The sequence below is a fragment of the Bradysia coprophila genome, unplaced genomic scaffold, assembly GCF_014529535.1.
Source record: "Bradysia coprophila strain Holo2 unplaced genomic scaffold, BU_Bcop_v1 contig_151, whole genome shotgun sequence".
NCBI classification, from domain to species: Eukaryota; Metazoa; Arthropoda; class Insecta; order Diptera; family Sciaridae; genus Bradysia; species Bradysia coprophila.
The window spans coordinates 6,841,293-6,868,044 of NW_023503423.1; the positions used below are offsets into that span (position 1 = coordinate 6,841,293).

A 26,752-nucleotide genomic window follows, 5' to 3' on the forward strand; every position below is an offset into this window, starting at 1 on the left:
AATGAAACGAGAACTGAATTCGGAACACCATCATTTCAATTCGGATAAAGTTACCACAAAGTGTAGCTTGAAACTAGCTCTAGCAGCTTCGAAATCGACAGTACATCCTAAAGCTCAACCGTATCCTACATCCTATTTTTGATATTTAATTTAATCAACAATTCAAATCAACCATCTTCATAGAACTTGAATAACGATGATTGTCGGGAATGGATTAGCGCACGTGTGCTAATTTTAAATGATATTTCGACCTAATAACATCTAATGAAGAAATCGATTGGTTTCATAAAATGTTCAATTTTGGAAATATAATTATGGTGAAAATCGTGAAAACGCCACCACACGGTGACAGCGGATTGAAGATACTTTTAAACTAAATAATAATAAGCCGGAAAATTGATTAATCGATAAGCCACAAACACGCATCGTATTCAGCCAATATAACAAAAATGTTTTTAGCTTCTCGTTTCGCTACCGAATCCAACGACTATACACTCTGCACAGCCTTGACAACGAATACAGACAAAAACGAAAGTAAATTGCCTTCAAAGTTTACATTTTCCCATTAAAAATAAAAATTACTTGAAAAGACGCATCAACAACCAACCAACAACAATTTTATATAAATAAAATGCCCTGGCCGATCGTCAACAAAAATTCGTGTAGGTACTACATATCAGTTTCGATATGCATTGAGGATAAAAACACAGAAAACGACAAGAATAAAAATTGTGTGTTTTTGCATCACGAAAGAAAAAAAAAAGAGAATTATTTTCCAGACGAGACGACATACTCCATTGCGCAAAAAAAAACTTAAAAAATTTTGTTTCGCAGAGGAAAATAATAATTTTTTTTTTGTTTTAATAAATAGAAACGAAACTTACGTTTATAATGGCGTCGTCCCCAGTCGGCCAGGTTGGCTGTTTCTGTTGAAACTGCTGAAAGTCCGGCTCATTCGGATGCCTTTGAAAATTGTATCCCACAGATCCCACCGGATTCTCATTCTGGGGACTCTCGGTTGAGCCCAGCAATTTCATTATCATATTATTGTGCCTGTTTTAAGAACACGGAAAACAAAATTTACGAACAGTAATTATCGGAACATTGTCGCAACATTCAAGAAAATGATTTTCATTTAATTCGTTTTGTTTAATTAATATTTTCTTCGCTTTTAAGTGGATATTCTAACCGGCATTTCAATGATTTTTCGAAGCACTTTTATAGTGTAGCACATACACACATTACCAATTTTCTGACAGACGAACCGATCGCACATTTGTTCGAAAGGACAAAGAAATATTTTGTGGAAAATATGCATGTGTGCGTGTCATATGTACAGCTGGACGGTATTCACCTTGCGGCTTTCGGAAAAATCATTGAACGAAAAATGAAATCCATTTTCTGTTGGGGACTCACCTACCGCCGATGTAAAGTTAAATTTTATGTTGTCGGGATGGAGAAAAAATTCGCACGAATTACAAACTATTATATGCGGCACTTAAAACAAATATTTAAAAAAAAAAATTGTTTGAAAACACTCAATTGTTCACGAATACACACTCACTTTAACAATACACAACATGCATGTATACACTTTTTTTTTAATAGACACCGCAAAAATTAAAAATATAAAAAAAAAATTCTAGAACACAAAAGAACCTTTAATTAAGTCCACGTTTTTCTCTTCACAAAAGTATCCTGAACACGGTTACTGATCCGATTAGTGCATAGAAACACGGGAGTTTCCTATACACCGAATGAAAGAAAAAACCGATTTTTCTTCAACTGTTTTCACGTATCCCGAAACAAAACTTGAAATTTATTATTGTTGGATACCGACAATAGAAACACCGATAATTTAATTCTATGAATATTATACATAAAGCTATTTACAAAAAACACTATAATTACAAAGTTCGCTATTTACGCCATTTACAAGCGCGTATTTTGATGGAGGATTTGCAATTTGCGATCTGAGTTAAACCTCGTCAAACGAACGTCTCCATATTGAATTTCGTATGCCGCACTAATACACTTAATCGAATCCCGCACACTTGCACACGAACGAATTCAGAGTAGATTTTTGTGTGTTGAGCATTGAGACTCGAGAGAAACACTGCGTTTTTCATAAAATGAACACGTTCTATGCATATAAACAAATGTTTGCGGCAATACTAATTGGAAGCGTTTCATACCAGTTGAATAAGACTTTTTGTTCAAACTTACGTACGAACTCTACTGTACCGAATTGATTTGTTCCGTCAACGCACTGCTCCTAGCATGAACATAAGAAATATTTGGAGGCTGACGAAGTCACAGTAGGCACTGCGTTTCTTTCGTGAAGATAGGTGACTTGTTTTAGTTGTGTGAGTTCAAACACACAATACAATCAATCTTAAGCGGTAGCTCTCATCACAAAAGCCTCCAAATTCGACGTTTGTCAAAGTAGTGTTCATGCTAGGAGCAGTGCGTTGGTTCCGTCGTACGGTAAAAACGATTGTTGACAAGTTGCAAACGAACGAGAGTATCCATAGAGCCATATATGGCTCTAGGAATGACACTTTGACAGCTGAAATAACCTCGAAAGAGACCTGAATTAATATACAAATCTTTTGAATTGTTTAATGCAAGCTAATGCAAGCAGGTAATTCCCTTGACTGAAAGTCATGGGTCTTATGGATGATAAACACCCTAAAATGTTTGTCACACAATGTTTACTACTATGATTGAAAATGCATGAATGTATGACCAAAAACCTTAAATATAGAAAATGTTTGTCACACTTTGATGATTCGTTGATAACACGATAACTTGAGTAATTCTCAACGGATTTCCAAAAACTTTTTTTTAATCGACGGGGAATTGAATTCCTGAGGTTAAGTTCGAAGATGGGCTGTGACGGTCGGGTGATCTTAGAGATATTCCCAAAAGAATTCTTGTCTCGTCCCTTGATAACACGATAACTCGAGTAGTTTTCAACGGATTTCCAAAAACTTTTTTTTATTTCACGGGGAATTAAATTCCTCAGGTTAAGTTCGAAGATGGGTCGTAACGGATGGGTGATCTTAGAGATATTCCCAAAAGAATTTTTGTCTTGTCGCTTGATTCCACGATAACTCGAGTAGTGTTCGATGGATTTCCAAAAACTTTTTATTAATCGACAGCGAATTCAATTGATGAGGTTAAGCTCGAAGATGGGTCGTAACGGACGGGTGATTTTAGAGATATTCCCAAAAGAATTTTTGTCTTGTTTCTTGATTCCACGATAACTTAAGTAATTCTCAACGGATTTCCAAAAACTTTGTTTTAATCGACGGGGAATTGAATTCCTGAGGTTAAGTTCGAAGATGGACTATATCAGACGGGTGATCTTAGAGATATTCTCAAAAGAATTTTTGTCTTGTCGCTTGATTCCACGATAACTCGAGTAGTTTTCGACGGATTTCCAAAACGTTTTTTTTTTAATCGACAGAGAATTAAATTGCTGATGTTAAGTTCGAAGATAGGTCATAACGGACGGGTAATCTTAGAGATATTCACAAAAGAATTTTTGTCTCGTCCCTAGATGTTATAGTGTTTAAGTTGAGTAATTCTTAATGGTTTTCCACAAAAGAAAATTATAAATACTAAAAAAGAAATTTTTGGGTTAAGTTCGTTAATGGAATATACTGGAATAATATTCTAGGATTTATTCCAAAGAAATTTTTGTGTAATATCTTGGTATCGATGATAAGAAAAAAATTAAAGTTTGGACGATTGTGAACTTTGCGGCCAGAGCGAAGCGAGGGCCGTAATCACACGAGTTCCATTTTTATTTAAGAGGTAAGCGAGAAATTCGCCCCTTTCCAGGGTCTGTTAGCAGACAATAAAACTTAAGAGGCATCGGTGGTTAGCTAAAATTGTAGTATTAATCAATATAATGGAAAAACTCGCACACGTTCGGAGAGACAGAGAGACAGTTGGAAAAATTGTCATCAATAGTAATAAATTAATATATAAGTTACCCTCTCCAGCAAACAAACTACTTTTATTAAGGTGGTAAAAGAATCAAGTAGCCTTTACATGTAAATTACAGCGTAGTTAGTCAAAATGTAGAATAGTGTTTGTAAAATACAAAGAAATAAGGTGTGAATTTGACACAGAGAATTGAGAGTTTGGTTGCTAGAGAGAGTATTGCTACAAACTAATCTGTTTTATGTTGAAAGCTAACAATTCGTGGTCGTTATTGCAGTCGTACATACTTGAAAAATGATTCTGGTGGATAGATATGATCAAAAGACAGTATTTGAAAAACAACCCAAATGTATACTTTTCAGCAAAGCATCGATGCCTCTTAAGTACTGAAAATACGTATGAGCCATTTTGAAGTACGTGATATGAACGAAGTTTTTTATGTGGATTGAGAATCTGTGGTATTTAAGTAAAGGGAATAAGAATCTCTGAGCTAAATTTTGCTGCTGGACGCATACCCTTGTACTTTTATATAACGTTTAGAGTGATTTTTTTTGCTCGGACTACAAAAATCTTCTTGAGAAAATTAGTCAGTCAGTCAAGGGATCTGACCCATCCAAAAGATGGGGCCTAGTGATAGATAGACAATTTTTTACGTCGATTGAGCGTGAAGCAATTTGAAAAATAATCCATACGAATCCAAGGTTCTTAAAGAACAGGTTAAGACAACCACGAGGACGGGTTACACCGAAATCGATAAAGGCACTCAGTACAGATTGTGTCTGAAATCAACTTGAAGAAAATGTTTTTTAGGAAATATCGTAATTTTGTTTTTGTTACGTTGCCTTTTTTATATAAACTTCGTAGCCGCTGAACTCAATTTGTGTGTCACCGCCTTCGTGATCAACTCGGAGTTGTCTTCTCCTGGTTCTTTCAGAACCTTGTACGAATCAACGTCGGCGCTTCATCGATGCTGTTTAGTTTATAACTATTTAGTCTGAAGAAATAATATTATTATCGGCTAAGCCCTTAAACTAAATACTTATAGGCAGGCCCTTCTTACAAAAATTTTGTTCGACCGCTGAAGCAAAAGTGAGAATCATAAATTTATGGTACCAGGAAATAGGTGTACATATTTCAACATAGATGCATCCAAACTTCATAAGACCCTATTTGTCCCAAAAGCACATTAAATTACCTGTCAAATGACACCCTACACGACCATATACGTTTTGTGTACCTCGAGAAATTTCAGTAATAACAGTGTAGGTCTTCGGTTGAAAACTTCATTTGCACATATTTCAGTGTCAATGAATTTTAAACCCAATAAGTCCCTAATCAATAGTACATGTGATTACCTTTCTAATGACACACCACACGACCCTGTACGGCTCGCGTAACTGGAGAAATTTTTGTAAGAAAAGTGCAAGTTTTCGGTTTTTGATCACCTTTCACCAGCCACACAAACTTCGAAGAATTTTTTTGAAAGTGGTTTTGGCTTCTAGGGCCGAATACCTTTCTAGGCACATATAAAAAAGTCCACTGGAAAATGCGTCCGATTTCGGTAGGCTGTTTTTCAAAAGAATCCCTCTGAATATGATGGCTAAAAATGCATGAAATCAACTCGCTCCAAGCTGAGTTAGTGATACTCTAAATAGAGTATTGAAACTGGACAGTGTATCACACCCAGAAAAGGAAAATTCATACAATACTCCAGGTATGTGTAAAATTCTTCGGAAAGGTAGAATATACTTCATAAATGTATATGATACATGGACAATGTCTTCTATACGTGGAACACGTTGAAAACGTAGCTACGTATTTCGATTGTCAGATTTGAATATTCATGTGTTACGTATTGTGGTGATACACGTGGAATATGAATAACTTACGAGTGGGACGGAAGCTAAACGCACATCAAGTATGTTAAACGTATATAGTGGATGCTGGTCTCAGACATTGAATTTCGATCATATTTATATTTCTTAACACGAAGAAGATAAACGACAAAAAAAATATTTTAGTAAATTAGAAAAATTCTCGTCAAAATACTTTCATTTTTTATTAAGTACAATCGCTAAACCGAACTGGTGTGCATACGTTATTTTGCACCAGCTGGTCCCATTTGGAATTGTATGTGACCAGCTGGTGCAAAATATCAAGTCGTACCTAATTACGCGTGCTTTATGAACTTAAATTCAATTATGTTAAAAAAGGACATATCACCATTATTGTGCGCTACGTTATAACTTATACGCCACGCACGTTTATGGCTTTTAAAGTACGCTTCAACAATACGTCCATCAACACTACTGTACTGCTGCATTAGAAAGATCGTTGGCTCATGATTGAGAGGTCCCCGGTTCAATTCCCAAAGAAGACAATTTTTAATTTAAAGTATTTGTTACCAATGACTACTAAAATGTGTAATAACAACTATAAACTGGTTAATATTGGTGGAAATCGTAGGTAAATTCAATAAAATTAATATTTTTAAATCTCTGTCAACGCGAAATACGTCTCCCACGTATTATATTCGAGCCCGCTGTATAACTACCTTACCACACTTCTTAACAGATATAAACACATGATATACGCGTAGCACGTAAGAAATTTCTCTCAGTGCATACAAACGTAAAACACTTAACATTTTCATGTAAAGTAGAGTACTTTCTGCAGCTGACCACTATGAGTTGTGATGAAATGCAGAATTACTATAGTTATGGGGCATCAAAAATTCAGGGAATAACTAGATATTGATCGTCTACAAACTTGAAATTTGGGTCCTTGACATTTCAAACCAAAATTTCCAAAATCAGTTCAGATTTGTCCAAGTTATTGTGCCAAGCATTAAAAATCTCCATGCATAATCTCTATGTCCTCCTGGCCGACATTTTAAACCGTAGGTGTTTCATACTTGCATTCCATTTTTTAATCCCAAAAAGTAAACGAATGGTTTTCATTAATACAACTGATAGCAGATTATGGTAGTGGATCATACGAGACGGGACTGAATCTCTTGTAAATCACAGTAAATCAGATTCAAAAATCATTTTCCAAGGATTTTTACAGATTCTGGATGAACTTTCATAGGATTTTTTTTCGATTTTAAAGGATTTCAGTCTTTAAGCACAAAAAGGATTTTTTGTTGTTGCTTTGTTGTTGAAATGGCTGTAGAGTGGTTTATTTATAAATGTTGTTGTGGTCTCGTCTCATCTCAGTTTTTCAAGCGCGAAAATCGTCGTTTGTGACTCGTGATGAAAGCTGAATCTTTCGGTACACGTCGTAACCTTGTCCTACTCACTCGGCTCCGTCTCATTTTAGGACAAGTTTACGACTAGTACCGAAAAATTCAACTTTTCATCACTCGTTTACTATTTTCTGATTTTGTGGATTTTCTTTCTTTGGAGGATTTTCTAAGGATTTGGTTTTGGATGACAACGGATTTTCTATGAATATTTTCCCCTGGGTCAAAAATAATGTAGCTTGGGTCGATTTGTGTTAGTGCATGAATTTTAGTTTATAGGTTCTTGAGCTTATAGATGCTTTTTTCTTTTTTTGCAATTCATAAGCTTTCATTCATTATTCGTTAAAATTAATCCTAAATTTGTACCTGTACATGACACAAATTCCACCCATGGAGTGGCTTATAAATAGATGCTTATAAATGAGATACAGTACAATTACAAAATATCTGTTGTGATCTACTTGAACCACTAACTCCGAAGTGAGCCCTCTTCGGATAATATGGTTCACGTTAAACTTGCCTAATTACACATGATGACCGATGTCTCTACAAACTGAACCTATTCATTTAATTTATTATATTTTTAATTACTTAGTTACTTTTTAGGTATTTTTAGTACCCGACTCAGCATTTTCATTTAGATGTAAAAATGCGTTGGTCAAAGCGAGAAAAACAACATCCGGTCCGTCCATCAGTTTAGAAGAGGATGTTTTGTGTACTAAAAAGTTTGTACGAAAAAAATTCACTCACTCCTTCAGACGCCTTGGTATGAGTGTTAACCCGTTCTTTCACAAACTAAGTTCTAAAAATTTATAAGTGAGAGCAATGAAATCCTATTGATAACCAAAACTGTATTCCTTGCCATATCACCTGTTAATTTTTTCAGCTTTTTTAGTTTCAGTTTTTCAGCTTTTTTCAGTTAAGATACCGCTTAAGTCGGTTTTGAAATAGCTCTGTTTTGTCAGCTTTGCTATTTCTCGTCCTTGCATCTGTATTGTAAATTTGTAGTTTTTTGTAATGTCGTACCCGGTTAATCTGTCTCACATGTTGTACCTGTTTGAGCATTTGCATTGAATTGAAAAATTGAATTCATTTCCTTCTTCTTTGAAACACTCTATTTGGGCTCTTTTCAGAACCTAGCAATCTGTCCATTAATCCACTCATGTCTTCCGTTTCTTGCTTGTTTAAAAAATATCATCTAGTTTACTCTTCGGGAATAAATCAAAACTGAAGACATAATTCAGACCTGAATGAGTTGAGCAGATCGATTTAAGAACATCAAGGGAGTAGATATTGGCTTCGACATTGTATCTAATCTTCTGAGCGCCGATTCGTTAGGACTTACAAAAATGGCGCAAAAAATTTAAATTTTAAGGGCAGGGCAGCGTAAAAAAGTATTTTTCATGGCACTGTTCCTTGGATTTTGATAAAGCCTCTCCCATACGGAAAGCTTTTTCACTCTTAACTTTTTTTGGTGAGATATTCCTGAAAACTCATTCCTTGGAAACGTTTGGTGATCCAGTTCGTTTTTGGAATGATCGGTTCACTTTGTGGAAATACCATCAAACAATTTTTGCCTAGAATCATGCTTTGCGTTGATTAAAAATAACTTGCCTGGATGTTTCGCTGATGATCGATTTGTTATTTTGATAAATTATACGCAGAATCATTTTTTAACAATTTATTTCTTCTTTTTTGCATTATTTTTGACATTAAATTGAAGTTAAAATATATTAAAAAATAAAACCAATGGCTAAAATTAAGAACGAGAGTACGTTAATTAATTATTAAAAAATCATTAAAAACAAGAAATTGTGAAAAATCATCGAAATGTAGGTACGTTGCATTTTGCTCGTAAAGAAAAATAATTGAGCTAAATTATTAAAACAAAAAGTCGTTTCTTTCACCGATAAAGTCAACCGAATTTGTATTTAAATTGGCTCAGCTGGTTCTATCATTTGGGCCACTTACACAATCACATTGCCTATATGTCTTTATGTGGGATTCTTAGTCACATACATGTACATGATTGGGATGCAATAGTATCTGATTAAAATTGAGATCCCGGTATTAAAGCGTCCGGTATTATCGAAAACCGGTACCGCAAAGATCGACCGGTTTACCTTTTTATTAAAAACCACATTCGTGATTTCCACGTTCAACAGATGACACTACTTTCTTTCAATATTTGACAGAAGTATGTTCAAATTATTCACACAACAAACAATTGTCGCACCATTCTAATGTTCGATTTCTTTCCAATACATGTTGTAATCGAGGTTTTAATAAGCCAGAGCTTATTTTATAGAGCAAAGTTTATTATGGGACCAGGTGGAAAAGCAGATGAGGTAAATTTACACACAAATTTGGTTGACTTTAACTGTACTTTGTTTTGCTTTTATTTTTAATTTAATTTGATTTAAAGAAAGAGAAAAACATAATACAAACAAACAAAAAAAAATCTTTATTTTCATTTTAAATTCTAATTCAATTATTGCAAATATTTTTATTTATTATTTTCCTTTCAATAATTAAAAAGAGAAAATTCTTTACAAAATATTTTCCATCCGATTAATAATTATTTTAATTATTTTTTGTTTTGTTTTACAAGTCTATGCATCTATGTAATAAAACAAATTATTTATTTTTTTACAACAACAAGTTAAAAATTAAAAATGATATTTTAATGTTCCTATCATACTGAAATATACATAAGTTGATTGTGGGGAATGAGGGGGAGGGTGAAAATTTTAAGGAGTGATTCTCTGTATCTGTTTGATTTGTTTACAACCGTTTTAACTGGCATTATTCCTTCAAAAGACTACAATTAATTAAATGACCATGCAAAAGTATACATTTATTTCTATATTTTGCTGCACTTTTAAATTATTGAAATTTGTCTTTCATTGATTTTTCTTTTTACAAAATAAAAATTCATGTCGATTATGACCGGATGGCCGCATACAAAAATGTAAATATTGTGGCAAATAAAAACAAAATCAGATGTGTGTTGTTAAGACCATGTTTCTTTACATTTAAATATTACAAATACGTTTTTTTTAGTTAATTTTACTTTATTTTTGTTTCATTCATTTTATTTGTAAATATAACAGATTCCTACAAATATATATATAAATAGTTAATAATTTTACTTTTGTTTTTTACTTAATTTTCTTTTATTTTCATTTTTTTTTTACTTTTGATGCCCTTTCTTAAGTGACTTTTATATATAAGCGCTGTTGCTTTTTTGTGTTGATTTTATTTTTATTTGTTTATTTGTTGTGTGTTTCATTCAAATTGATTTACAATAAATCAATTTTGTATTGAATATTGAATTGAAAATTATTTCTGGTTGATACGAAACATTTTTTTTTTGATTTTTTCTTTCACTTTCTACGAAATATCTCTCCGACTATATTTCAATCCCAGCCAATAGATCGAAATTTTAACCAATCGCAGCAGGAAAAGCTTATCAATGCTTCGATGATCGCATATACTTTCTCATCCCAGCCTTCCTCAATCGAATGCAATTTGAGCAAATTTCGGTGCAAAAAGAATGAAATTTGTATAAAACAAAAAACCTTCAACTCAAAGGGACAGGATAAAAAAACCTAAAATATCAGCGTTGCACAACGACCTATAAATTAATTGCTAAAAGAATCGCCGAAGATAAAGAAAACTAGAAAAAGGACGACGAAAACGCTGCAGGCTGAATCTTAAAGGAACGTACCATATTAGTATTGCAATTGGCTCTGTTCAAATTAAAATTTTAATGAATGAAAAAACCTTTGCCCTGGACATCGGGACACCAGACCTTTACATAGGTTTTCCTCAGTTTTTTAAGAATTTCGATCACAGAATTGAAATTGATTGACTGGTAAACAATAAGTTCGTTGCTCAATTAGAGTCGATACAAGGTTATTATGTTTATACTGGGATATATATTGGATGGGTCATCCTCACAAAAGTGGAGATGTGGTCTCGCTAAGTGAGATACGTCATGATATTTGTTTTGAAAAAGTGTGCTCAAAAATCACTTGGATCGACACCATTTGTGTTATAAGACTCGGAATCACGTCGACTGATTTCAACCTGACTCTAGGTTACCTGAACCTAATTGGTTTAATTTAAAGCCAGGACCTATTTTAAGTAATTTTTATTACTAAAAATTACCAAATTTACTAAAATTTACCAAAAATTACTAAAAATTACAAAAAAAAATCGGTAAATTTTGGTAATTTTTGGTAAATTTTAGTAAATTTGGTAATTTTTAGTAATAAAAATTACTTAAAATAGGCCCTGTTTAAAGCTGACCTGAATCAATCTGAAATTCGACTCGTCCTTGAAAATAATAACCTGGCAGATTTTCAGGTTACCTGATTCTCGTTTTTTTTTTTTAACTTAATCATAAAGCTCAGTGACATATTTCCGGCCAAGACATTCTTTAAATCGATTTTTTTACCATGAAGCCATGATGGCTCATTTTTGGCCAAATGGAGAAAAATGTAGAACACAACCAGTCTACATTTTTCTCAATTTGACCAAAAATGAGTCATCATGGCTTCATGGTAAAAAAATCGATTTAAAGAATGTCTTGGCCGGAAATATGTCACTAAGTTTTATGATTCTTTATAATTAAAATTTACCTCAGGTCAAGTCAGATCAACGATGAATCAAGTCAGGTTCACATAACGTTAGTGAGAAACCTGAAAATAGCCTCAAACTTTTCGGGTCGACGGTATTAAGTTCAGGTCATAATCGATCTGTTCCGTTCCGAGTCCTAATGTGTGATATTGCCACCATTATTCCTTGCCACTCTTCTTGCATTAAGTTGAAATGTGACACCCCCGAGAAAGGTTAGTCCCATTAAATCTGTACACGATTTAGTCCATTAAGTCGAACTTGTACGCGGCACCCCTCGCGTTAACCATTGTAATAAGCTCTAATCACTCCGAGCTAGCGTTTTTCAAATCGAATTAATCGTACTTTAAAAATGTGTAAACTTTGTCAGATCTGTCGCTTCTTGAGTAATACGCACACCCGGCCATATTTCCATCGGACATTCATTCCATGAAAATTGAGGGAAAGCTTCGAAGTCCTCGAACAATTGAATAAAATGTTTGTGATCCTTTGACCTACTCTATGCGGAAATCAACTTTTCCAAAATTGTAGCAATCGATTTTCAGAATTTCTTGATTTTCCCAACTCTGTCGGGTTTTCTTTGTTAGGAAGTAAGAGTAATTATACCTAGAAAGGAAATACATAAAATTTGTGGTCCCTACGAAATATTTGGTAGGATGTGTTTTCAAGTGGACAAGTTGAACTATCAAACGCGTCAATACGAATTAGTTCAAAATCGTACGAAATTGGTGTCGTATATACAAACTGATGTTAAGACACATTTTATCGTACGAAATACCAGTCTAGGTATAATTTATCTAAGGTTAGGAGTCGGTGATTTTTAAAGATTCCAATTAGAATTTTAAGAAAAACCTTTCTATGAGAAATTAAACCCCATCGCACTGGTGGTAAGACTTCAAAAATAATAATAATTTAATGAAAAACCTTCTTCTTATTGAGTTAGAATCCCCTGCCATCCACTTAATATGTCGTACCGTTTCCATTTATCTTCTTCGAGGAAAGAACATTTCACTTAACTAACATTGCAAGGTGTGCAGTTCTATTTTCTATCTATGCATATATAATGATGACCTCAGAGACGAAGACACAGGCACTTATATATTTATTATATATACGAACTGAATGGTTGGCTTGATGTTTGATAATGATTGAAATTACAAAACCATGGTGTGTGTGTGTGTGTTTTTCAATAAAGATTATAATAAAGATAAATTGGAAAAAAGGTGCTACAAAATTGTTTCGATAATTGTTTTTTGTTTTTTGTCCTACGAAAATCAAGCGTCATATTACAAACGACCACAACATTTTGAAAAAAGAAAAAAAATATTTAAACTGACCAACATATTTGCAGTTATTTGAATCTTCTTTTTTTTCATTTCTCAGAGGAAATTCATTTTTTTTACTAAATTAATAAAAATTGGGAAAACAAAAGAATTTATAGAAAACTTACATGACTTCTTTCAAATATTTTTTTTTTTGTTGCAAAGAACATATTGACGTTCCATTCTTTACATATTTTCATATATATCATTTTTGTAAAAATTGTTTAATATTAATATATGCGAATATATTCATATTGTGTTTTGTAGCTAAGCTAAGCAAAGCTTAAACTACAAATCAAAGTCAAATAAATCACATAAACCCTCTGAATGATTCAATGAGAAATTGTATTCGGTATCTAATGGTGGTTCGATGGACAGGAAACTGCTGATGGCATCGAAATCTGCTTGGAAATAGAAAAAAAATGTTTTATCAATTTTAGTTTTATTTTGATGAAAATATGAGGGATTCGAAAAACAACCCTGCCGATGAGTGGGGAGGTATTAAGATATTTTCCATCCGGCTTTGGCAGGTCTTCAAAAGTCGAAAATAAGATTTTTTATCACTCATATATGCTTCAACTTTAGCTGCTTTTCAGCTAGTTCACTCATGCAAACCCATTGCCTTACAGGTGTTTATACGGGATTGATATACGCGCACGTTATAAATCAGTATAAACATATTTGAGACATTGCGTTTGTATGAGTGGACCAGCTGAAAAACAGCTGAAACAAATTCAAGCACTTATATGAGTGGCTCTTATTGACAAACGGATTTTCAGAGGATTTTCTGGGATTCCAAGGATTTTGTTTCTGACAATTTTCTAGTTTAAATTTTTTCAACGCATTTCGTTTCACACACCAAAATACCAAAATAAAGTTTTACCGAAAATGCACCCAAAAATTGATTGCTGTTCTAAATAGAGCGACCCTAGGGGAGTTCAAAACGATGGTCCGTTAAGCTGGACCAGATGCTTCCCCATCCCATATATTTTTTTTCTTAGTTGTATGGGGTTGGGGTAGCATCTGGTCCAGCTTAACGGACCATCGTTTTGAACTCCCCTAGGGTCGCTCTATTTAGAACAGCAATCAATTTTTGGGTGCATTTTCGGTAAAACTTTATTTTGGTTCAGGGGGGGTGTGATTCAACTGTTTTTAGCTGATCCCGCTGATCCTCTCAAATAATCCAAAGTGATCTTGTATTTAAATGGCTTTACTACTACAGCATGCGTGCATGCAATTTTCTCATCCGTATAAACAAGTGTAGTGTCACTTTTGTTTATATGAGTGGATCACCTGTTTAACAACTGAGACAAAATGTGGCACTTATTTCAAAATCGCCGACTGTAAGGATTTTTATTTCGATTGACAGAGGGTTTTCGGATGTTGACCGGTTCGGATGAAATTGAGTTCGTTTCAAAGCCAAGGTCAAATGGGTAAAAAGCCCAATTTTTTCTCTGATTCTTTGTTTGTTCATTTTTGCACAAGTTGTCGTATTTGGTCTAACTGTATTTTATACCCGAAACAATTTGACCTTCGTTTTCCAATGAGCCCAATTTTAACCGGATTGGTTTGATCCAGCGGCAGTAGACTTAAAAAAAAAATCGTATTTTGAAGACCTTTGCCACTGCCTGCCGAAGGCGGATAGAAAATGTCTGAAAATATCTTGCGAATGAGGCCTGTTCTGACGATATATCGCTCTACCACTGTTACCCTCATAAATTTCTTAAAATTGAATAAAATTTAACAGAAATTCTTTTGTTCTCTCCTAAAATTCTGTGGAATAAAAAATGCGCTGAAGTGATCGACAGGTTGTTTTTCAAAAGAATCCTTGTGATAAAAACAAAAAAAAATGGAAAATTTATGTTACAGAAGAAAGGCACAGTTTTTTCTCTTCGTATATTTGGTTTTAATAGTTATTAGCGTCACACAATTTATACCAGAGCTGAATCTCATGGTGCTACACAATCAAAATATTCAATGCAAGACCATGAGAGTTCAGTGCTGGTATAACTGATTTTCGGGTTAATAAATGTTTAATTCGGATTAAAATGCAAACACAACGACACTAAATATAATATTATTTAATAAACATTCGATGTTATGGTAATTTCCCCAGCACAAAACAACGAGATATTGATGCACAGTGATTGGTGTTAGACGAATTGTTAGATTGTTTCATGTTAATTCATTTAATTGTATGGGTTTTGGTTTGTAAATAGAACGGTGGGATTTTGCGCTTCAAAGTAGATTCAAATTCCGGAATCGTCGACTCGTAACAGGGTGTGGAAATTCGGGTTATTGATAATTTACCGCTTCATTTGTCCTGTGTTCTGATTCGAAGAAAAAACAACCGAAGCAATTGACTAGATAAAAGCAGGGCGTATTATTGGGAATATTATTTAATGAAATTACTGAAAACTATCGACGAAATTTACCAAAATTTCCATAATTTTCGGTAAATTTAGTACAGTTAGAGGCAGTGAATTTTCAGCATTAATTTCGTTCAGATGTTTTTCAGCTGATCCACACAAACCATCAAAACTGTTTATACGTCTTTATAGGGTTTTACCACTACCACGCACGTGCGTGTAGCAGCTTCAACCGTATAAACAAATATAAGCAGTTTTGATTGTATGTGTGGATCAGTTGAAAAACAGCTGAAGCAAATTAAGGCTGACTGTAATATTGATAAAAAGATTTAAAAAAAAAAAACATGTCCTGAACAACGGTCTCATGATCAGACTCATCTCGATAGATCAATAATAAAGAATCGAATTTATCACACTTTTGGTCAGACAGAAAGTAAATTTTATGAAAATTAGTCTCAATGAAATGTTAAATGAAAAAGGAACAGTTTACCTACTGTTTTGCACCAGTAAGTACAGCCATTTTCGTATCTAAAATGTTCTTCCTGTCATTCTTCATTTCTCTGAATTCTCCCATTTGCCATTTGAAATACGAAATGAGTGAGACACCAGTTAGACGGAGAATAAGAGCAAGACCAACTTAGATACGAAAGGGGCAGCATTTACGTGTGTAAAACAGTGGAACAATTTCAAATTGATTGAAGCTGAGATAAGGACAACAGGCTCAACTACTGTCAATGGGTTTGAAACCTTTTCGAGTCAGTTCACGTATCCTAAGGATAAACAAAAATCTTGGCACATAGCCATTCTTACATTGACTGAAAAATAGTAATGCCATGACCTGTTGCTGTATAACTTCAATTTCATGTTGTGAATCAAATTATGATCACTAAGGATTTCATCATTGACTAATCAACTTTTTTACGAACCTGGTAAATCTAAAACGAGTCCCAAACATTGGATAACCGTTTCCCCGTAATCGAAGCGATTTTTATGAATTAGTTAGTCGGTTGGTTAGTAGTTTTAAATAAACAAAATGTTAGAAAGGATAAGGTTGACAAATAAGCATGAAATTAGCAGAAAAAATCTTAGAGCCAGAAATGACTTCAATTGATGAACGTCAATCCCGTCAGGCCAGTAAGGCTAATAAATTCACTTCGAATTGCTGCTTTATTTCTAATTCCACCATTTCTAAAAATATCACAGCGGGCCTTTTCAAAATTCTATTCAAAAGAGTCACAATTTGCATCAAACCGGCCTATTAGGTCTGAACGAAATTTTTCGAAATTTGTGAAATTTTATGAAATGTGTGAATTTTGGTAAATTTAACGAAACTTGAGAGATTAACCGAAATTTTGGGACACCCTAATTTCATTAATTTTACAAATAGTAATTCCTGGAAACCATACAATTTCAACTGCAAGTATTTAAGTATTTAACTGGAGCAGCACGTCTACCAATTAGTCGATTCCGCGCTGATACATTTAATTTACATAAAATTTTGTCGTTGAAGTCAAACACAATCTTTTCAAGCACACCCAGCTTGCATTTAACAATGTTTACAGTAGTAAGAGTAAGACTTGCACTAGCTGTAGAGACGTTCATTTCCTTTGGTAAGAATTTTCATTTTTACTGAATTTTGCAGAACGATACCTCATCCCATGCCACGGTGCGGTTGAACAACTTTTTTTCGAAAAGTTCGTAAACATGGGGTTTTCTTGTTAAAAATGATTGGGGTGATCCTAAAAGTTATCTTTCTCCTAAATTTAAAATGTTTTGCCCGGGCCTTCTCGAGAAAAGTTGATTTATCTTTAAAAAATGAGTCAAAAATGGCCCTTTGTGAAATGTTTTCTACTAGGAAAGCTTGTTAATGTATTTTTTTGGTTTTATAAGCACAATTATAAGAAGTAGAGACTCAAACCTTTACAACGGTACCTTACACACCATATTCGAACCTTTGATATATGATTGGAATCCCGTTTTCGACGAACTTTAAGGAAATTTCGATGGTTATGTTGGTTTTCCCGGTATTTTTTTTAGCTAATAGGTCCGAGCTATTCTTTTTTCAATTGTTTCATAAAGATGACATCCATACCTTTCGATTGATACCAAACAAGGCATAAAAAGACTCGAGTAAGGGAGCCGAACCTGATTTCCTCTCGAGAAATAACGATTTTTTATGAAATAATGGAACTCGGTAAAGTGTTTTACAGCAGGAAATCTCATTAATTCAATTTTTTAGGTTTCTTATTACTTTTGCAAGAGAAAGAGACTCTAACGTTCACAACAGTACCCTACACACGACGTTTATACTTTTGGATCAGGAGTAGGATCACTTTCTTCTAGCAGTTTTAATGGAGTTACAAACATTTTGCAACAAAAAAAAAAATTGGTTTTGTACAAAAATTTAGTATTTGTTGTCCATTTTCAATGTGTGATGTTAAAAAATGAAACCAAAGAGTTAACAATATTCACACGAGAAAAAGAGACGAACTACACAAAGCTCTACATACTGTAGCCTATTGTTCTTACAAGTATAACAAGTATAATAAGGCACTCGGATTCTATACTGAACAGGCCATGGAATCCATTCACTTTGAATTTAAATCGTTTTGGGAAAAATACAAGGTGGATCCATCTCACGGCAATTATTCTAAGCGACTTTTTCAGTCTGTTTCTGAAATCAATTCCTTTTCATATATAAACCAAGGAGAAGAGATTTATATTTTCGTTTCTTTAAATTATTGAAAATGGACAATAAATAACTACTAAATTTTTGTATAAAACCAACTTTTTTTGTTGCAAAATGTTTGTAACTCCCTTAAAACTGCTCGAAGAAAGTGATCCTCCTCCTGATCCAAAAGTTTAAACAGCGTGTGTAGAGTACTGTTGTAAAGGTTAGAGTCTCTTTCTCTTGCAAAAGTAATAAGAAACCTAAAAAATTGAATTAATGAGATTTCCTGCTGTAAAACACTTTACCGAGTTCCATTATTTCATAAAAAATCGTTATTTCTCGAGAGGAAATCAGGTTCGGCCTCCTTACTCGAGTCTTTTTATGCCTTGTTTGGTATCAATCGAAAGGTATGGATGTCATCTTTATGAAACAATTGAAAAAAGAATAGCTCGGACCTATTAGCTAAAAAAAATACCGGGAAAACCAACATAACCATCGAAATTTCCTTAAAGTTCGTCGAAAACGGGATTCCAATCATATATCAAAGGTTCGAATATGGTGTGTAAGGTACCGTTGTAAAGGTTTGAGTCTCTACTTCTTATAATTGTGCTTATAAAACCAAAAAAATACATTAACAAGCTTTCCTAGTAGAAAACATTTCACAGAGGGCCATTTTTGACTCATTTTTTAAAGATAAATCAACTTTTCTCGAGAAGGCCCGGGCAAAACATTTTAAATTTAGGAGAAAGATAACTTTTAGGATCACCCCAATCATTTTTAACAAGAAAACCCCATGTTTACGAACTTTTCGAAAAAAAAGTTGTTCAACCGCACCGTGATGCGGGTAGTGGTTTTTGGTGAAATTGTTAATGAACAAAGAGCTTCCAATTTGAGACAATTGAAACCGAACGTCTTCTCTTAAATATCAAAACGAAATTCGTTCTCTTTCTAAGTCCAACAACGCCTCACTCCATTACAATACTTCGAAAAATGTGTATCGTACAACAGTCGCCGTACCCTTTCACCCTCTTTTAATGCTCACGATTTTATACAAACGACTTGAGCATTTTCTGATATCGACATCACACAATGCAAATACAGTGGACACAATTTAAAGCTCTCCGATTATTTATCGCTTGAACGATGCACCACATTGACTGTGAGAACGATGAATAAAATGGTAACGAACGATGATTTGGATAAATTTCCCAGCAAGAACTCAGACTGTGATGCGAACGAATCGGAATAAACGCAGTCACAGCTAGAGTTCCCGCCATGAAATTCACATAATAAACCAATTGAGTGATGATTGTGGATTTTTGTCATTTTGTTTTGAAATAATAAATGCGTCAAATGATTCGGCAGTGGGTCGAAAACACTTACAACACACTCGGTAACACAAAAATACAAATTGGGAAACGCATATTCGGACCCATATGCGAAGGCGTGGAGCCTGATATCGGGAGTTTTTTGAGTTTTCCTTTAATGATAGATATCCTACCAACATTAGACGTCGCACCTCGCAGACGGGTCCAAACATGAGATTTGTTTTAATGTGTAAGTGGACAAAAGCACAAACTGTAATACATAAAAGGATGACGACAAAAAAAACAAGCGGCTCACCATGTTCAACAGTTGCCAATTGCACATCAGTCGACGCATGTGGACTGTAATGCTCTATATCCAACATATTTTGTGATTTACCTCCATTTTTCAATGGACTAAACAACAGTCGATTCATCTTCACATCATTTTTCAGCGGTACAATATCGTCTCGGCTGCTATCACTGCTATCCGATTTATTTCCACTGGGCTCTGATTTCACATAATGTCCGCTGAGGCGATTCTCTAAATTGTTTTGACTACTGCCAGCCGATGAACTGTTGCTACTTGCTATTGTTGATGTGATTGGTGATTGGTAGGATAAATCATATTTCGATTGAGGCAACAGTGGTTTATCATCTTGGTCTGATGCAACGCCGCCAAACAGAGAATTGCTCAGATTTCGTTGTGTTGTACAGTGGGGATATTTGAGGGATGATTCTGGTTTGATAAAAGAGATGAGGCGATAAGTTTGTAAACGTGCATGCAGTTGACGGTGCATCGGGCGTATTTTACCTTTCTTAAATCTTGGACTCAAGAACTTTTCGACTAACGGTGCTATTAAAGGCTTGATATCATCCAGTAGTGGATCAGATATTGGTTGAGCTACGTCAGAGTTAGCTTCCGGACAAAGGAACACATCAATTTCGCCGCCCTTGTCGGCTTTCAGATGAATTTCCCGCGGATTCTGTGAGCCGGGTAGCTAGAAATTAATTTTTTACAATAAAACGAGATGTCAAATTTGCCGATTGAAATCATTGCAAATACCACAAGTTTAGCCTCTGGTGGCGCTTTAATGATAATAACTGTTTGATCCTTAAACACCGGTAACTTCATTATATCCAGATTCGTCAGATACGCACATTGGGTATTTTCAAATTGTGAGTTTAACTCATGGCGAATGGTTTTGATCATTTCATCCAAATGGTTCTCTTTCTGCTCCAATCCATTCGATTCGACCTGCATTCGGACACATTTGTCCTGATTGACGAGCGAATGGCCCAATTTCCATTGGATATTGTTTTTGGACTTTTTCTCCAAAATTCCGATGCCTTCTAGTACGTTGGTGATGTCATAAATGCGACGCTTCTGGACGTTTAGTGTGACCGATGCCTGATTTAAATTGACACTACCATCTTGTGAATCTTGAAGAAGGTCAATGAACTTTTTCGTCAGCAGACCTAACGATGTATCGTATCTGTAAAACAAGTCGCCGTACAGTCGTTTCTATGTTAAACAAACTATAACAACCAGCGAATGTGAATTTTAATGTACCTTGTTCCTTCTGAATATCTCTTGTTCTGCTTTGCACTTTGTTTGATAACAATTTCTTGTTTTATTTGTTTCGGTGGTGTGGGAGACGGAGGTGGTGTCATGCGACGACGTTTCACCGCCTAAAATGCATTATTTCAAAAATGATGAACTTTTTTGAAAACCACACCCAAGTCTTTCACGTTGGACTTGGAACCGAATCAATGAATTTGAATTTAAAACAAAATTCGGATCATCTTTGCCACACGTTAGGAAGAGCAGGAAACGGAGAAAAAGGAAAGGCCATAGGCAAATCAACTCACCTTGTAGTAATTTGTTATCCGAAAATCGTTATCCTTTTTCGGTGGATCCATTGTGAAACTTGGCTGCAAAGTGGCCCCATAACCGTGGTCCAATAAATGCGAATTCATTTTGGCTGGATATGTGGTCGCCGCACTGGCGTTTGTATTTTGTACATTTTTAAAGGTTCCTGTTGCTGTTTGTGGCGATGTTAAATTGGCGCCGGATTGGCCTGCTTTCTGAATGACCTGGTATGTGCTGATCGTTGTGGTTTTTGGACTGTTAATTTGTTTGGTTTTCGTTGCCGTTGTGGGATCATTGTGTGTCTTATATTGTGAATGTTGTGTGAAATAATTGGACATTGTGTTCTGTCCACATGAATTCAAAATAGGTTTCAAACGTGGTGCCAATTATGTGAAGCTTTTGATTCTGCAGCCGGCCGCAAGTTATAACTGGAATAGAAAAGAAAAAGGTGATAAGTCAATTGAAAACGGTAATACGGTAATAATTAGGAAATTCTTTCAAAAAGAATGGTAGATCCCATCCGCACACACAGCGATGGCTCGACGGCCTGGTCGTTTTCCTGGATCACAGAATCTGTACTACAGATCATAAAATGTAAAACATGTCGAAACCAGACACTATGGGTTCAAACAAGGTAAATATAGTGAGGAAGTCGGGCCATCTGTTGTGAGATAGTGAAAATATTTCTGTGAAATACAAGTAAATCGTAGTCAACCATTTTAAAAAAAGATGTCATTGGCATCGAACTTATGTGCTAGCCCGCGCGTCTGAATGGCATTACCTCCTCACTATATTTACCTTGGGTTCAAATAACAATTCCACTGGCCTCGATCACCTATCTATAGTGCAGTATCAATTTTACTTTTTCTGATCTCTATAGTCATGTTGCGAATAATATGGACAAAACGACTGGGACAGAATTTGTTTTTATGTCAATTGACAGACGATAAAGGAAATAGAAATTTTATGTTCAATGTCTTGTAATAACGCAAGGAAGATGGTCGAATTACTAATAAACTGAATTTTGTGTAAATTGAATTGTTCGTCGTTTTATAATTCGAACCTGCAGTAATCGACGTCGACAGGTCACCTGTACAGTAAGACAACATTGGGACCAAGTTTCCAACTAAGTTCACCAGGGGCCGTTCATAAATTACAAAGCAAAAATGTCGCGCAAAATAGATGACACTTTCCACACACCAAAAAACGTAAGGACCAGGGCCTATTATTTGAATTCATTCACCGATTTACTGAAATTCACCTGTTCGGTAAGAGTTTTTCTGAAAATTTACCGATAATGAAATTCTGAAAATTTTTGGTAATTTTCAGTAAATTTCGATAAAATTTAGTAGATTCGGTAAATGAACTTACCAATAATAGGCCCTAGTTATAACTGTCACGCAAGTCTTCCCTTCCCTCGTTTGCGTTCCGTAATTTATGAACGGCCTCTTAATATTATTATATGAATCTTCCTTGCAAGTTAAATAGTCTTTTAGCTTCCAATAATTCATTGGCTATTGACCAATCTATAGATTCATTAAAGGCTCAGTCCCTATAAGTTCGTAAAAAGTCAGTGCCAAATCGAACTGAAAAAGACTTTTATGTAACATTTTCATGGAAACCGAAACAGTTTCTAAGCTTAGTACTTATTTTCCTTTGAATAGAATTATTTCACTCGAAATATATTTCCTAGGAATTCTTTACAAACAAATAGGAAACAGCCATCTCCATGCATGCTGTTATGATTTTCTATAAATATTTCTTTTTACAAAAAATATCCCTTTAAGAGATGAATTCTATGAAAGAAACCAAAGTTTACTTAATGTGAACAGCTACCTGATTGCTGAACAACAAGTGTGCGGGTAACGGAAAAATGTTAGGATTTAGTAAACAGTTTGCTGTAGGGATTCATTCTTTTAAATAAAAATCGATGGAGTCAGCATTTTTCAAAAAAAAAAACGCATAATTTAGTCTTGCACAGTAACTGTAACATGAAGTCATGAGCAGCATTAAAATAAATTAAAAAGTAAAGTTACGACAAAAGATTATGTAACCCATTATTCAGTAAATATGACCTTAACAACGACATTAAACATGTATCTGCCCTTTTGACGCAAACTGGCCGCTTAAGAGAGTAATGTTGAAAATATCACGTTTGGTACAAGCTAGTTACGTAGGTTTTATGAACATTTGTAAAAGGACTTACATAAAAAAGGGAATAACCTTTTAAGTATGCTGTTGGCGTAACTTTGAAGTGATTGTTACATGTTAAAGGCTAACAAAGGCATTGATAACCATAAATTCTTTTTTAAACGGCAATTTCCACGGTGACAATGGAATCTTATAAAAGCGAGAATTATATGACGTGCGATAAAATGACGATCGGAAATGATAAAAAATCTTCGAATTTTATGGTTTCAAAGGCGTTGAAAAGTTTGTTTTATGGGTGTGGTAATGGTTTTATACTGAAGAAATTAATTGTAAAATTTTGGAATGCAACAGGCTAATTATATAGTGGTGCTAGAGTGACAGTGTTAACAGTATGACAAAAAATTTCCAATATGGCAACCCCAAATTTCATTCAAATTTTTTTACAGCCGACGACTTTGAAATAAGTGGCTTATTTCGTTTCAGCTGGTGAACCACGGTGAGCTTGAAATTTTTTTTATTTGACCTCTCGTGGACATGAAATGTTTTTAGTGGTTTTTGTAGAGGGCGGCAGCACGAGTAAGAATAACATAACAAGAAAATATTTCGATGGGAAAATTTTTAATTAGATCGATTTTTCGTTTTTCTGTGCCCTGCAGGAAGCTTCGAAAATTGTTTGAAACCTACTGGTGACTTGTATGATCACAAAAATATAGTTACTGTTTAGCCTGAGGTCTAGGCTTTACAGCGATACCAATCATGACATTCATGACTACCAAAAAACATCTTTTATGAAGGAAAGTCATTCTACTATGTCGATGTGATTTTTAAAGGCTGTATCATACGTGGATTACTTATATTTTCTCTTAAAAAGTATTTTTAGTTAATTAACATAATTTAAGGGGTTAATAAAAGGTCAAAGGATGAGCTTGGATTTCATTCTGACAAAATCTTTGTTGGTACACCTGAACGACCACCCAAATTTCTTCGTATAATGTCTCATTTTTTAGTGGAAACAACTAAAATGTTGCAGAATTAGCTTAGAATGACTATTGGAGAAACTACGAACGAAACAAAAGAAAGGTTTGTTAATTTTTGACTCGAGATAATGCAGTTTACTCATGGGTGCAATTTACAAAGAAACCTATTTCGAGTTAAAAATCTTCTTTCGACCTTTTATTAACCCCTTAAATTATGTAAAATAACTAAAAATAATTTATAAGAGAAAATAAAAGTAATCCACGTATGATACAGCCTTTAAAATTCACATCGACATAGCAGAATGACTTTCCTTCATAAAAGATGTTTTTTGGTAGTCATGAATGTCATGATTGGTATCGCTGTAAAGCCTAGACCTCAGGCTAAACAGTAACTATATTTTTGTGATCATACAAGTCACCAGTAGGTTTCAAACAATTTTCGAAGCTTCCTGCAGGGCACAGAAAAACGAAAAATCGATCTAATTAAAAATTTTCCCATCGAAATATTTTCTTGTTATGTTATTCTTACTCGTGGTGCCGCCCTCTACCAAAAACAACTAAAAACATTTCATGTCCACGAGAGGTCGAATAAAATTTTTTTCAAGCTCACCGTGCGAACTTATAAAAAACCAAGGTGCTTATACGTCTTTATATGTCTTACCACTACCACACGCATTTCTCCTGTATAAACAAGTGCAAGAAGCCTTTGTTCTGTAAGTCCTGTATTCTATCCTTTTATTATCGCCTTCTTATCTAACCCCACGTTTTTTTCCGACAACAGTCTGAGAAAATATTCGTCTTGATCTAGGAAGTGACGAGGTGTTACAACATGTGTGACATTGGGTCTGAAAAACGATTTTAGAGTAACATATTGCATGGACGGATTTCTATGCAACGCAAATGTTCGTTTTTTCAGCGAATATGTGTTTCCGAAGCTCTCCTCCCGGTTCGTGAAGATTAACATTATTAAATCAGTGCGATTGTTTACCTAGGCAGAACATACGTGCACTAGCTCATTTAGGTGCAGATTAGCATTTTAAGGACATTTCAGTAAAAAGATAATTTTGAATTACAAAAAATGGAGACGCTTGGAGTCAAGCATTTTCACAGCGAGAAAATTGATTGAGGGATTCTTTTGAAAAACAGCCTACCGAAATCGGACGCATTTTCCAGTGGACTTTTTTATATGTGCCTAGAAAGGACTTCGACCCAAGAACCCAAAACCACTTTCAAAAAAATTCTTCGAAGCTTTTGTGACTGGTGAAAGGTGATCAAAAACCGAAAATTTGCACTTTTCTTACCAAAATTTCTCCGGGTACACGAGCCGTACATGGTCTTGTGGGGTGTCATTAGAAAGGTAATCACATGTACTATTGAGCCGAATAGAGACTCATTGGTTTTAAAATTAATCCACACTGAAATATGGGCAGTTGAAGTTTTCAACCGAAAACTCGCACTTTTCTTACCAATATTTCTCTAGTTACACGAGCCGTACATGGTCGTGTGGGGTATCATTTGAAAGGTAATTTTATGTGCTTTTGGGCCAAATAGGGTCTTATGGGGGTTTGCAAGCATCTACGATGAAATATGAGAAGTTGAAATGTTTAAGTGCCCATATTTCATCGTAGATGCATCCAAACCCCATAAGACATTATTTGGCCCAAAAGCACATAAAATTACCTTTCAAATGATACCCCACACTACCATGTACGGCTCGTGTAACTAGAGAAATATTGGTAAGAAAAGTGCATGTTTTCGGTTGAAAACTTCAACTGCACATATTTTAGTGTGGATTAATTTAAAAACTGATGAGTCTCTATTCGGCTCAATAGTACATGTGATTACCTTTCTAATGACACCCCACACGACCCTGTACGGCTCGTGTACCTGGAGAAATATTGGTAAGAAAAGTGCAAATTTTCGGTTTTTGATCACCTTTCACCAGTCACAAAAGCTTCGAAGAATTTTTTTTGAAAGTGGTTTTGGGTTCTTGGGTCGAAGTCCTTTCTAGGCACATATAAAAAAGTCCACTGGAAAATGCGTCCGATTTCGGTAGGCTGTTTTTCAAAAGAATCCCTCATTTTGTTTGAAACGAACAAGAGAAAAGACAATAGAAGGCTTGTATTGCAGGAGCTACATATTACCCTATTTACCCTATTATACATCAACAACAAAAAACAAACGTAAGAGTAAGAGTTTTCTTTTAGGAAGCAAGTCATTCACGCACGCACATACATAAGATTCAG

At 34.7% G+C, this 26,752-nt stretch overlaps 2 protein-coding genes and 1 long non-coding RNA gene across 10 annotated transcripts in view; all 3 read right to left on the reverse strand.

Annotated features, from left to right (window-relative positions):
* The window catches only part of LOC119074562 (maternal protein pumilio), a 155,263-nt gene extending 153,146 nt beyond the window's left edge, over window positions 1-2,117 (reverse strand). For 2 of the 6 annotated variants that reach the window (XM_037180774.1, XM_037180772.1), the window contains exons 1-2: window positions 1,417-2,117; window positions 885-1,053 (exon numbers count right to left, since the gene is read on the reverse strand). In XM_037180774.1, the coding sequence (XP_037036669.1) occupies window positions 885-1,043 (159 nt within the window). In that variant the 5' untranslated portion in view covers window positions 1,044-1,053; window positions 1,417-2,117. The remainder of the gene's footprint in view (window positions 1-884; window positions 1,054-1,416) is intronic. The other 4 variants (XM_037180773.1, XM_037180775.1, XM_037180776.1 and 1 more) reach the window with 4 other exon arrangements.
* LOC119074725 overlaps window positions 1-26,752 on the reverse strand; it is a 184,206-nt gene that overhangs the window by 155,404 nt on the left and 2,050 nt on the right. The gene's annotated exons all lie outside the window — the stretch shown is intronic.
* The window catches only part of LOC119074601 (transcription factor E2F4), a 31,233-nt gene continuing 17,122 nt past the window's right edge, over window positions 12,642-26,752 (reverse strand). The window contains exons 2-8 of one of the 3 annotated variants that reach the window (XR_005087211.1): window positions 21,378-21,806; window positions 21,079-21,197; window positions 20,572-21,001; window positions 20,320-20,506; window positions 19,825-20,244; window positions 12,722-13,565; window positions 12,642-12,691 (exon numbers count right to left, since the gene is read on the reverse strand). Coding sequence is in view for 2 of the 3 variants with exons in the window: in XM_037180852.1 (XP_037036747.1) it covers window positions 13,450-13,565; window positions 19,825-20,244; window positions 20,320-20,506; window positions 20,572-21,001; window positions 21,079-21,197; window positions 21,378-21,716 (1,611 nt within the window). In the remaining variant the exon portion in view is untranslated. Of the gene's footprint in view, window positions 13,566-19,824; window positions 20,245-20,319; window positions 20,507-20,571; window positions 21,002-21,078; window positions 21,198-21,377; window positions 21,807-26,752 lie in introns of all 3 variants that reach the window. The other 2 variants (XM_037180852.1, XM_037180853.1) reach the window with 2 other exon arrangements.